Source organism: Octopus sinensis, linkage group LG20, assembly GCF_006345805.1.
Source record: "Octopus sinensis linkage group LG20, ASM634580v1, whole genome shotgun sequence".
In the NCBI taxonomy this organism is placed as follows: domain Eukaryota; kingdom Metazoa; phylum Mollusca; class Cephalopoda; order Octopoda; family Octopodidae; genus Octopus; species Octopus sinensis.
This window is the reverse complement of record NC_043016.1, coordinates 27,208,351-27,222,326: the sequence shown is the minus strand read 5'-3', so window position 1 is coordinate 27,222,326 and position 13,976 is coordinate 27,208,351. Positions and strand designations below refer to the sequence as shown.

At 33.0% G+C, this 13,976-nt stretch overlaps 1 protein-coding gene across 1 annotated transcript in view; it reads left to right on the top strand.

The window, feature by feature from the left end:
- LOC115222501 (trafficking protein particle complex subunit 11) overlaps positions 1 to 13,976 on the top strand; it is a 66,256-nt gene that overhangs the window by 29,376 nt on the left and 22,904 nt on the right. Inside the window, exons 14-19 of the mRNA XM_036511620.1 lie at positions 553 to 607; positions 1,676 to 1,821; positions 2,030 to 2,091; positions 3,336 to 3,462; positions 4,405 to 4,477; positions 8,431 to 8,439. Coding sequence (XP_036367513.1) covers positions 553 to 607; positions 1,676 to 1,821; positions 2,030 to 2,091; positions 3,336 to 3,462; positions 4,405 to 4,477; positions 8,431 to 8,439 — 472 coding nt within the window. The remainder of the gene's footprint in view (positions 1 to 552; positions 608 to 1,675; positions 1,822 to 2,029; positions 2,092 to 3,335; positions 3,463 to 4,404; positions 4,478 to 8,430; positions 8,440 to 13,976) is intronic.

The window sequence follows — 13,976 nt, the reverse complement described above, 5'->3', positions numbered from 1 at the left end:
ATGTAGGGTGACACATACATTATGTTAATGATCAAAATCAAATCAAATCAAAATCGATGAACATCAATGGAATTTGTAGTTTTGTGGCACATAAGAAAACCATCCGAACATGGCCGTAGCCAGTACCGCATCGACTGGCCTCCGTGCTGTGGGCACGTAACAAACACCATCCGATTGTGGCCGTGCCAGCCTCGCCTGGCCTCCGTGCCAGTGGCACGTAAAAAACACCATCCAAGCGTGGCCGTTCGCCAACCTCGTCTGGCACCTGTGTCGGTGGCACATAAAAAAACACCATCCGAGCGTGGCCTGGTGCAGCCTTCAGGCTTCCCAGACCCCAGTTGAACCGTCCAACCCATGCTAGCATGGAAAGCGGATGTTAAACGATGATGATGTGTTCACAATCTACATGTGCATGTTGTATGCCTGTACAATGAATGTTTATTGACCTTCTCTATATCTGTTTTAGTCTTTAGAATGTTTATACCGTAGTTGTGTATCTCTCTTAAATCATCTTCATTCTGCTATAGTCTCTGATTTATTATGTCTTTACAGTGGTGCAGATGGGAGAAGAATATTTCCATGCCAAAGACTACAATAAAGCTTTGATGTAAGTCTGTAAAATTGTTTCCATATAAACTAAGAATCTACTGAATAAAATCATAAATTGGCTGGTTATTAAATCTTAACATTTTTATATAGTGTTAGCCTCAATTTTAGAAATGTAAACCTATGTTTTTCCACTTGGAAACAAGTGAGGTTGGTGACAGGGAATGAATTCAACCATAAAAAAACTCTGCTCCAATTTACTCCAGACCATGGAAACGCAGGCATTAAAACAGCGATGATGATGATGATATGTTTGGGTTAGTTTGTTCTTCAATTAAAACATTGGAGATGTAAATACCCTCCCCAACTACAAAAAAAAAAGCCCTCATCTCTGAAGATGAGGATTATAGTCTAAAGACTGATAATTTAACTAAGAATAACTTTACTTGGATATTTAAATATTTAAAGGATTGGCAAAATTGTTAGAATATTGAACCGATTGTATTGTGGTATTCCTTCTGGGATCCTATGCTCTGAGATCAAATCCTGCCGAGCTCAGCTTTACCTCGCATCCTTCTGAGATCGATATATTTATATTATATATGTTATATATGCATTATACATATATTATATATGTTTTATATATATATATATATATATATATATGAGTTATATATGTTATATATAATATAAGTTATATATGTTATATTATATGTTATGTTATGTTATATATGTTATATATATATATATATATATATATATATTATGGAATGTTTAGACCACTGAGTGTTTTGCTATATGGAGTTCCATAGAGCAAAATGTATTTTCCTGTTGATTCCATATTCATTGATTTCCACATCACTGGAAAGCAAATGGGGGAAACCAGTTTCATGTTACAAAACATTGCATGACAGCAAGATTTTTCAGAAGTGCAATGCTTCTGTAATATAGGAGTACATGTGAATATGTCTGTATATGCGTACATGACAGAAATGTAATACATTGTGTAAATAAATTACCATGATACTGAAACATGTAGCTTTGAATTTATATATATATATATATTTATACACACACACACACACATGCAGATAATGAATATAAACATATCTTTTCATTTTGTGTTTAGGATGTTAAATAAAGTGATGTGGGACTACCGTGTTGAAAGATGGCGACCTCCACTTACACATCTCTTACAAACATCATTGAAATGTGCTTACCTAACTGCCAAAGTCCATGACTATATTACTGTATGTCTTGAGCTTACCGGAGAACGTATCCTTCTAAAGAATTTTGCTTTTGTATTGTAAGCTATTATTTATAAATTTGCTTCAACACCGTATTTGCTCTCTAAATAAAGAAACAACAGATATTTTCATATTCCAACCAAACACATATTCTTCAGATTTTGTTTATTTGTTTGTTTTTTGTTTAAGTGTTTTCTTCTCCCGAAAAGAAATTATTTCCTTAAATATGACTTTAGATATCTGCTGCTCTGTTGAAGAGAAAACAAGAATTTTAATGAATTTCATCCGTGTTATGTCTGTGAGTATTCAACGATGTTTCATTTTTATATCTGCTCTTTCCAAATTGGAGAGGGTTTTTTTTTTTCTGTTTTTTGAGGCAATATCCTGCAGCCAAAATGCCCCTCATTATGCCAAGCTTTACTTGTTTCTCACTCTAATGTGCTTTACTCAATGTCTTTATATGTGTTGGAGACTGGCTTCCATACAGTTGCCATTTCCCAATTTCACAAGGCATTGAGCAACCCAAGCCACTTGTCTAAGCTGCCATGCAGTGAGATTCTTTATTATCAATCATCATCATCTAATATTACACCTTTTCAGTATTTTTACTCATCAAGGAAGCCTCTACATCGTTGATCTACCTGTTAGAAAAAGCAAAGTATTCTTCAGATCACACCCTGCCATCTTAAACAAATTTAGGCAGCACTCTCAAGATTAAACGTGATCAAGCCTAACCTTGAGCTGAACAGTTTTTAGGTTATTTTGTGAGTTTGCATGTTCTTGAAAGATGTCCTTCTGAACCATTGTATTACTGGTACCTACATAATAATGCCTAGCTTGGTCGAGCTTGGTAAGATTAAAAGCATGTGTGATTGAGCACATCACTTCCAGTACACTAAGAAAGTACAAAATGCTGACCCTTTAGCAACTAGAGACAATTGTAATGATGGCCCTAAACTTAATAACAGAAACTGAAACTGGTATAAGTGTATTCATAGGAAAGAACTTGTGCTTACAAGAATGATTATGTGGAGACAAAAATTGCTTGTCACCTTGGCCAGGTCTACTTTTGACCTCCAGCCACCCTATATTTCAAAACTGAATTTGAGCAATAGGAAAGAGTCTTTAACCCAATATTTGCATGCCGTTATTTATAGCTTTACCTTGAGTTCTACAGTTAAAAAAACAAAGTTTTTCATAGGTATATATAAAGTGTGTGTGTGTGTGTGTGTGTAAATGTTCTGCATTTTCACATGGGACCATCTGAGCAGCAAATATGATGTCCATGTTTACATTCATTGTCAATGTATTCTGCACTTTGGAATAACTCAGAATTCTGGAATGAAAAAAATCCCTTACATGAGAAACAAGTAAGGGTTGGTAACAGGAAAGGCATCTGGCCATGATAATGTTTTATATAAATATCAGTCCAAACTGTACTAGCATGGGCAGAGTAAGTAGTGGAAGAAAATACATTAAACAGCCTCCGATAACATTATTACGTATCCATTTTTGATTATTATAGATATATGTCTATTTCAGAATGACTCTCCTGAACCAGAACCAGGATTAGAACCAGGCTGCGTTGAAAAGGCTCGTAATTTATGGACTTGTAGTGATGTCGCTACTGGAATGTTCAGAGTGGAAATGCAGAATATTGTACCTTTTGGTATGTATTGAATTCTTTTATATATATATACATACATATATATATCTGGAAAAAAAAAGTCAAGGTAGAAAATGCTAAAATAATTTTATAAAAAACATTTCAGTACCGGTTTCAGTCATTGAGACTTTTTCAACTATAAGTATGGGAAACAATTAAATTTTGGAAAAATTCAAAGAAAAATTTTTCAAAAGAATATTTGCATAGTATTCAGACACAAGGGGCATTTTCCTTGTTTCTGTCTCTCTTGTTTACTCTTGTGGGTTTGAGGTCATTGTGAATTCTTGGCAGGGAAGAAGAGGAAGGAGGAGGAGGAGAAGAAGAAGAATGTGGGAGTGCCATGATAGTAGTAGGATGTTAAATGGTCAAGTGCCCTGAAAGTGACTTGTGGATGGTAGTAGTGATTGAATTCTTGAGATATCTCTTTTGATGTATATGAAAAATGGTTCAATTGGACACCATTAATTCTCCCACATAAATTCCAGATCAAAGCCATTACAGATGAACCTGAAACACAAATTCACAAGATCTCCAAACTATGGAAAAAGAATTGTGTTAAAGAAGAACTGAAATCCCTCCAACGCTGGGAGAAAAGCATCTCTTGGTTCTCAAACTAGAAACCATCTTTCAAACAGAGCATGCTTCCAACAACCCTTTCCTGAAAATACGAAATTCTAAACAACACTCAAACACTGATTCACACCCATCTAAAAATCGGAACCATCACCCCCCACCCCAAAATACAGCACCTAACCCTAACTTTGTAAGCCACCAGCGGTACAATATTAGGAGTACCCTAACTTCAAACAGAGAAAGGAAAAATCACTACCCACATTGACTTTTCCATGCTTGTAAGGATCAGTCAGAATTCACACACACACACGTTTTTAAAAGTTGAAATTATGTGACTATGAGAGTGATGATGAATTTTGGTTCTATTTTCAGTTGAATGTAAAGGAAGATTTACAAGTGACAGCTTTTCTGCCGATTCGGAAGTGAAACTTGAAATATATTTAAGGTTAGTTGATTTTATTTACATTTTTCAATATTATTGTTGTTGTGTAGCTAATTTATGTCAGTTTGTCCCCCATAAATCAATAATATAGTTTTAATCATTATTTTTTTTTTTCTTGTTTAGTTTCTAACAATTGTATGTTCTTTTTCTCAAAAATTTATGAATTCTCACTCCTTCCCATCTCTTCTCTCTCTCTCTCTCTCTCTCTCTCTCTCTCTCTCTCTCTCTCTCTCTCTCTCTCTCTCTCTCTCTCAAATATCTTACTGTTCTTACTGTTGGCACTGATCATACTTTATACAAAATTGTTTTATTCTTTCTCTCCTTTCTCTTGCTATTTTCTCTCTTTCTTGCTCTCTATCTTTTCCTGTATCTTTTGTATATGCCTGCTTTTTGCCTAAGTGCCTTAGTCTTGCTTAAGTGCTTTTATCTTTCTCTTTGCTTGTCTCTCTGATTCCATCTATATTCTCTTATTTCATTCTTCCTCCCTCTCTCTATATCTCTTTGATATTTCTATTGTGATATTTACTGAATGTTTTAAGCTTCAAAGCTATCATCAATTCTTATCAGTGTTCTCTTTCTCTCTCTCTCTCTCTAATTAGTCATCATAGTCCACATGTAATAAATAAATGGTCTTTAGTACCAGCTACCTCTAATGTAATTAATTGAAAGTAAACTGACCACGTAGTTATAGTATAAGGACAGTCAGTACAGCATCCTTAATCCTTTACACCCAATTTCAGGCAAATGAATAATTGTTACCAAACCTCTGTACTCCTTCATCTTCTTAATTCTAGAGTATCTGAAGATATAAGTACGAGCTGTCTTAGCTTTTCTAGTTTGTGAAATCATTTACCTTTTTTTTTTTAAGATATAAATAATTGATCTATTTTAGTTGGTTTGATACCTTTCACTTGCAGGATCACTCTACATAAACATATAAAAGTCCAGATTGTTTGCTCTACATAAAGTAAACTATCTAAATTTTGAAATCTTGACTGTGATGAAAAGCAATTAAGGTCATTGCCAGTGTAATCGAAAGACCTAGTCTTCTGTAATGTCACACTGATTATACTAAACATTGATATAGCTTTATTTTAGGGAAGATATAAATTGCCATGATATCAGTTTCCACTCTTTACTTTTGAATATACCCAGATCATTTGAAAATTATCTAAAGTTTACCATCTCTATATGTCATTGGAACATTTCAAGACACCATCCTGTGAATGATTTATAGCAATATTTTAAATCCTTGCTCTTAATTTGTGAAATTTATTCCTTTGGATCCTAGAATTTTTATCTTCTTCAGAAATGCATTCTATTTAGCATCTCCTGAAATGTATGTCATTCTCTAAATATTGCATGTCAGCATTCTTCAATGGAATTGTTAACTTTCAGGGAATATAAGAACCAAAACAATAAACAACCTCAGATTAAAATGAAAGCATTCTTTAAATCACATGCACTTAAATGAATTTGTGTCTGTATGTATGTATTTTAGTAAAGGTTTGTGTGTCATCGTCATTTAACGTCTACTTTTCCATGCTTGCATGGAGCAGATGGAATTCATTGAGACAGATTTTCTCCAGTTGGATGCCCTTTCTGTCACCATCCCTCACCTGTTTCCAAGCAAGGTCATATTGTTCACAGAAGTTTGGTAACAAACATCCTCACTTGTATGTCAGTTGTACTCATTTACAACCATCACATATCAAGGCAAGAATACACATACATACACACACACATACATACACAGGTACATGACAGGCTCTTTAAAGTTTTTCCTCTACCAAATCCACACACAAGATTTTAGTCAGCTCAGTGCTATAATAGAATACACTTGCCCATGGTGCCACACGGTTGGACTGAACTTGAGACCATATGGTTGGGAAGCAGACTTCTTAACCACACCTTCGTGTGTGTATGTAAATAAGGATAGCTTTATTATAACCATATTATAATATTGTTATACTCTTTACTCTTTTACTGGTTTCAGTCATTTGACTGGCCATGCTGGAGCACTGCCTTTAGTTGACCAAATTGACCCCAGGACTTATTCTTTGTAAGCCTAGTACTTAGTCTATCAGTCTCTTTTGCCGAACTGCTAAGTTACAGGGACGTAAACACATCAGCGTCAGTTGTCAAGCAATGTTGAAGTGGGGGGGGAACAAACGTATACACACACATACATACATATATATATACACATACATATATACGATGGGTTTCATTCAGTTTCCGTCTACCAAATCCACTCACAAGGCTTTGGTCAGCCCGAGGCTATAGTAGAAGACACTTGCCCAAGGTGCCACGCAGTAGGACTGAACCTGGAACCATGTGGTTCATAAGCAAGCTACTTACCACACAGCCACTCCTACGCCTATAATCACTTTTTTTTTAAATTTCCTTTTGTGATTCCCAACTTTATGAATTTTAACTTCCATTGAGCGACTGAAATTATAGTACAACAATTTTCCAAATACTATTTTATAACACCAGTATCTCTTAGGCAGAAATAGTGAGTGTTAATAACATGAATAGCTTTAAGTCATACGGTAATGTTTATTACTAACAGATATAAGGAAGTTGGTGGGGTGTTCCACTTTGGAAGCTGTCTATTATAAGTGAGAATGTGATGTGGTTTTGTTTCTTGAAGTAAGTTACATTTCCTCTTCTATGTTATTTACCATTTACAGTGGTATCTTTGTGTCTAGAGGAATTGGTGAAAGTCTCCCTTTATTCATGGAAAGAGTGAATGTCCAATGTCCATATGAAAAATTTGATGGCAAAATTTTTTATTTTTTGACCAAGTTTTCTTTAAAATGTTAGAATCAAAAGCAATGGTTTGAGCTTTTTAATTTTCAAAATAAAAATTTCATACTGTTCTGGATTATGGGAATGGAAAATTCTGATTACAGTGTATGTGATATTACTAATATTTTAAGCAGAATAAGGTTATTACCTTTCAGTTTAAGATATATTTATTAAATACAACCATAATAATTTTAACATCTACTTTTCCATGTTTGCATGTGTCAGAGAGAATTGATTGAAGCAGATTTTCTATGACTAGATGTTCTTCATATTGCCAAGCCCCACCTGTTTCCAAGTAAGATAATATTACAGCATGGCTGGATATGTTTTTATGGAGGATTGGAAACAAACAACGATATAATGGTGATACTCGTTTACAACTTGTTTTCCATATTATCTTGGATAGTTAAAAATAAATACTGTCGGTTCAATCAGACATGAGTACCTCATTCCATTTTATAAAATACTCTAGTTCCTGAAAACAAATTTTATTATTAATTTATAGCAAAATAATGAACACTTAGGTGCTTCACACCACAATTGCATATTTATATTTTTTTTTAAAATCATTTTTTCATAATTTATGAAATTTCTGACTTTTTTTTTTGTGTGTGTGTGTGTAATAAGGTTTGATAAATTAACACAGATTCGCTTCAGATGAAATTAAACAAAAGGACTCACTTAAAAAGGAATCAAACATAACTTTGTTAAAGGTAAAACTAAATAACAATTTGGTTGTATCTCATAAGCGCACACACACAGAGTAGTTGTTACATTTCTTGATTAATTTTCAGTTGGTAAATTATTTAACCAATTAACTAATAGATTGTTTGGTTAATTAATCAATCAGTTATGGTTGTCAAAGTCCTTTCGTCACCATTCGCAACCTCATCAATGATATGCCCTCTCTACTCCACTTTACCAATTGACTAATAATAAAGAGGTGACGTAGAACTAGTGTGTATGTGAGTATTATTAACATAATGACCCTACCAAGATACAACAAAATTTGTTTCAACATATGTATTCACATCAAGAACCTTGCAAACCAAATACAAAAATGAAAAAAATTACATTTCTGGCCCAAATTCACTTATTAAAAGTCAATAATGAAATTATTTTGTTTTTTTGTTCTTTCCCAGGATAAAGCAGTAAGTACACTTGATCTGCAACCTTTAAACCTCTTACCTAAAATAAATATTCTAAGAGCAATATCCCTTTAAATTTGATGTTATATTTTTTAGCTAACAATGCACTAATTTTATTTAGAACACTCTGACCTATTTTCTCACATTCCTTAGAAACAAAAGAATTATCCAGATAGAATTCTACCTGTTGAGGGGTCTCTTTTTTTTTTCTTTCTTTCTAAACTATTCTGGTTTAAACTATTTGACGGTGCCTGTTTTTTACATTATTTATCTTCAAGTTCTTCAAACAATTTTTGGAATTAAATATATTCACCTTAAATTTAAGGTTGATGCTTTATATTCATGGGTTCTTCTATTTCTGGTATTTATATTTGCAGTGTGGATTTTAACATTTAAAAATTTATATTAATTAATTAGTTATTCACTTAATGTATTTTTCTTTTTCTTTTTTTCTTTTTTTTGGAGAGCGGGATTTTGTGCTTTTTTAAATACCTCCCCCTCCCCCAAAAAATTTAGATACTGGACTAATGTTTAGTCAACTTGGAGCAAACCAGTGAACAAACACTATTAGAACCAGTGCTTTTATAATTAGATACATCTCTGTATATATGTATGAATATATACAAATAAATATGCTGGGTCTAAAAAACTTAGGCTTGTGGGTTCATAAAGTTTTTTCCTAAAGAACATGACATGACACACACACACACACACACACACATACACACACACACACACACACATATATATATATATATACACTGGTCACTAAGAACATGACAAGTTAATATTATTTGATATGGGATACAGATTGCTCAATTGAGTGAGTATGTAGCAACTAAGCTGTAAGCGATCAACAATTCAAATCCATTCATATTGTACTGTCCCCAAACTCAAGGAAACATTTCTCAAAAGAAGAGTTGTTAAATCCCAATGATGTCTTTAAGTTAGTATGAGGAGTGAATTTAAAGTCAGCTTTCTGTAGTGCAAGTAAATTCCCAATGAAATGAGATTGTAGTTGTTTTCACTTTTGGTAAAGGATTTTTGTTATTATAATGCAAATTTTACAAATTCCAATATTATTTTGTCATTTTCATACAATGTTAGAATGTAAAGATCCCCATTTTTTTTTTTATCATCACTGCTACCCTGTATAAATAACCACCACCATCACCATGAACACCACCATTTCCACTACCACTTTCTAATATTTAATGCCCATGCAGCAAGTTCCTCTATATATTTTATATTTTTTGTTGCATATTGTATTCATTAATATGAATGTATATTATGTATACATATTTGTATATATATATTTTTTTCTATATATTTGTACATGTTCATCTATGTTTATTATGTTATGGTGGGCAGAATCATTAACACATTAGGCAAAATGCTTAGTGGTATTTCTTCCAATTCTTTACATTTCAAATCATATAAAGGTCAACTTTGCTTTTCATCCTTCTGGGGTAGATTAAACAAGGCACCAGTCAAGCATTGGTGTCAACATAATAATCAACTGGCCCCCTCCTGCGAAATTTCAGGCCTCCTACCTATAGTAGGAAGGATTATTTATGTTATGGCACCAAACACAATTGTGCAGACAATACATGTTAATAAGTTGTATCTATCTTATTCATTATAATGAAGTAATGGTTAGTAAAATTTTCAGCTTATATACTCACCTGTGTATATTGTTTATACACACTTATCCCTGTATATCAGGGGTGTTGAAGAAAAGTGGGATGATAATGGAGTGATAGGTGTAAAATAAAATATTGATAGGTTGTTTTGAATTTGCTGCTGAAAGTGGTGGGGAGGGTGAGATGGGGGGCATTAGGAATGTGGTCTGAGTGCCAAGGAGGGTTTGGGAACCACTGCTGTGTCATTTATACATATTAAGTTTATAACAAATTATTATAATAGACTGTAAACTCCCAAAGGTAAAAATAGTCTTCAGAAATATGTGTGATATTTCAAAACATTTTCTCAATGTCTTCAATTAAAATAGCCATCTGTGTATCATACCTAATGTATATACACACCATTGAAAGGCTTACTATTGTTTTTTTGGGGGGGTGGGGGTTGTATTTTGTATGTGTGTGTGAGTGTTTGTTACAAAACAGTATATATCAGAGTGATACAAGATTGTCCCTGCACTGACTGATGAGAATGAAAGGCATGATGTGGGTTTTGTCTGAGAAAAAGCTTTTCATTGACATGTGTTTCTGTCAGACAGAAAAACCCACAGCATCATGCTTTTCAGTGGTGTGTTTATGTTAGATGGTTATACATTTTCTTAACCTTGTATTTTCATAGTGCAGTTTTCTAATTTGTTCTCAGTCTTTTGTACAGACAGCTTAAACTTAGAAGTCATGTGATTTCTTAACCCTTTTCATCCAGTTCCTTGCTTGAGACCACCTGATTCTTATCATACAGAATTAGCTCTTTTTTTTTTAGTGTTTTTGTTTAAATTTAAACCCCTCTATTATTATTTTTATATAAGAATCTTTTTGTTAAGACTAGTTATAAACTTTCAGCTTAATAATGGAAACAAGTTACTTGTTTTATTTTTAATCCTTCCAAATTCATTATTTTCAAAACCAATTGAAAATCTTGTGTGTATCATTATAAAATAATTATGAAAAGATTAAGTAAAAGAAAAAATAGGAATTAAACCATCTTACCATTTTATCATCAACGTCATCATCATTATAATCCTCCTTTAATGTCCCCTTTTCCATGGGTCAGATGGAATGTTTTGAAGTAAATTTTCTAAAGCTGGATTCCTTTCCTGTTGACAACTCTGACCCGTTTCCAAGCAAGGTAATATTTCTCTATGGCCAGATATGTTTTTCAAGGAAAACTTATAACAAACAATTTCACTCGTTTCAAACCATCATGTGATATCTAGACCACACACATGTATGCACAACAGATTCCCTTTAGTTCCGTATACCAAATTCACTCACAAGCCATTGATTGAGCTATAGTAGAAAACACCCAAAATTCTGTGCAATTGGACTGAATCCAAAACCATGTGGTTTCAAAGGGAGCTTCTTAACCATAAAAACATACCTGTACCTTTATCTCACAAATTTTTGGAGAGAAACATGCTTTGTGAATGTGCATACCACTGTCTTTATTAATTAATAGTTTACTTTAATTGCCCCCACCCATACTCTCAGTTTTTTTGTTTTTTTTTTACAAATGATGTTCTTTTTCACATTGAACTCTTATAATTTAAGATAATTTAGAATCACAATAAACAATACAACATATAATTATTATTTCAACTTAATATTATTATTGGATTGTATCAGTTTGTCAGATTGTTTAGTTTGTTGTATTACAAGTTTGTGTTTTGGTACCTTATTTAGTTATGTTCTTTTATGTTCTAACTTCAAATTCCAACTGGAACAGGAGTTGAGTTTCTCTTTCAACTTTCCCAGTTAAATACTAACTGGAGAAGTGGACAAATTGTATCTTCTTTTGCTCACATTTCACTCTGTAGAAATATTTTCTTGTGTGTGTGTGCTAGTGTATCTTTTATATATATTCATAAAAGTCTCCTGTTAAATTTATGATTTAGTAAATTTTTTGTGAAATCTTACCACAGGCTTTCAACCTGATTCATCCAAAAACTTATTCATCTTTCGGATGAAATTTTTTTTGTGTGTATATATCTCTCTCTCTTTCTGTAGGTATATATAATTTAATAATAAACACTGGATTTAAATGTGAGCAACTATAAGTTTCATGACCTGGTAGTACAGTACAGTAATCCCTCAACTATCATGGGTGTTATGTTCCAAAACCCCTGCGATAGGTGAAAATCCGCAAAGTAGAAGCAGTACTGTACTGTATATTTTTTATTATTATTTTTATAATTTGTATATCTTTATTTTATTATAAATGCAAAACAACACCACAAAGGAATCGATGTAATCTTAAATAATAAACCATGATAGGTGAATCACGATATGGCAAGGGATTGCTGTAATTGAATGAATTTATATAGTGTGTCATGTCAGGCTCAGGAAAGACTACTATACAAGCTCATTCAATTAGTGTTATCAAAGAATAAATCTTATGGTAGCTCACATTTAAATCCTGTGTATATTTTTGCTGGATGGAGTCCTTTTACTTGATCCTACCAATATCAGAATAGTATATGTTATATATATATATATATATATATATATATATATATATATATATAATATATATATATATATATATATATACCTTTTGTAAAAATTCTCCCCTCTCTCATATTATTCTTCTTGAATAACTTTTGCTTGCATATATATTGCACTCCATCTTTATCTTCACTTAGCATTTCTATTGTCTTGCTCTCATCTTTTACTGCACTCCTTCACTTCAAACACTGGATGGCATTTATTTCATTCTTCTCTTTCAGTCTGTTTACTTTTGACCTTTCACATTTCCTTAATAATTGAACTTATTTTCTGTTTTACACTGTTTTATGGTGCCATTTCTTTTTTTTTTTTAATTCAATAGATCATTACTATTTTTTATTGTTAAAATTGTCTTTTATATCTTTACTATGTTTTATTTGTGCTGGTGACAGAAGTTATTACTACTATTATTCACTTTACATTCTGAGTTCAAATTCTGCCAAAGTCAGCTTTGAATTTTAGTTATTATTATTATCATTTCACTTCTCAGAGCTCTCGATTTTACTTGCTCCAGTCAATTCTGTAAGAGTGGACAACAAACCTGTTGTCAAGGGTCTCACAGGGTCTTCTTCCACAATATTTAACATCCAAGTACCAGTCTCAAATTCCTCACTATCCCCAATGAAGCAGTTTTTTCTGAGCATGTTGTACTCTCATGTCCATCCCAGTTTCTCCAACAAATTTCTCAAACCTGGTTGTTAATGCTCCCAATAACCCCTACAACTACTGGGATAACAGTTACTGTCTTCAGTGCAATCACATCTTTTAGTAGTTTGTACTTCTTAATTTCCTCCAGTTCTTTATCATCCATTCATACATCCCCAGGTATAGCAATATCCATGATCTTGGGTTTCCTTCATTGGTTTGTCAAGTACAGCAATGCCTGGTCTTATGAGCATCAAACAATGACTCACACTGGATTGTAAATTCCACAAGATCTTATATGCTTATATCATTTCAGTGTCCTTTCTAGACTGTACTTCTCACACAACCTCCAAAGACATATGTAGCTGTTACCATGCTTCCTATAGTATTCCTTTTATTGTTGTACCTCCTTTTGTATTCTTTTGTTATGCTTTTTTTTATATTCCTTTGTTATCATGCCTCCTTTTGTATTCCTTTCTTATGTCCCCTTTTGTATTCCCATCTTATGTCTCCTTTTGTATTCCTTTCTTATCATGTCTCCTTTTGTATTCCTTTCTTATCATGTCCCCTTTTGTATTCCTTTCTTATCATGTCCCCTTTTGTATTCCTTTCTTATCATGTCCCCTTTTGTATTCCTTTCTTATCATGTCCCCTTTTGTATTCCTTTCTTATCATGTCCCCTTTCGTATTCCT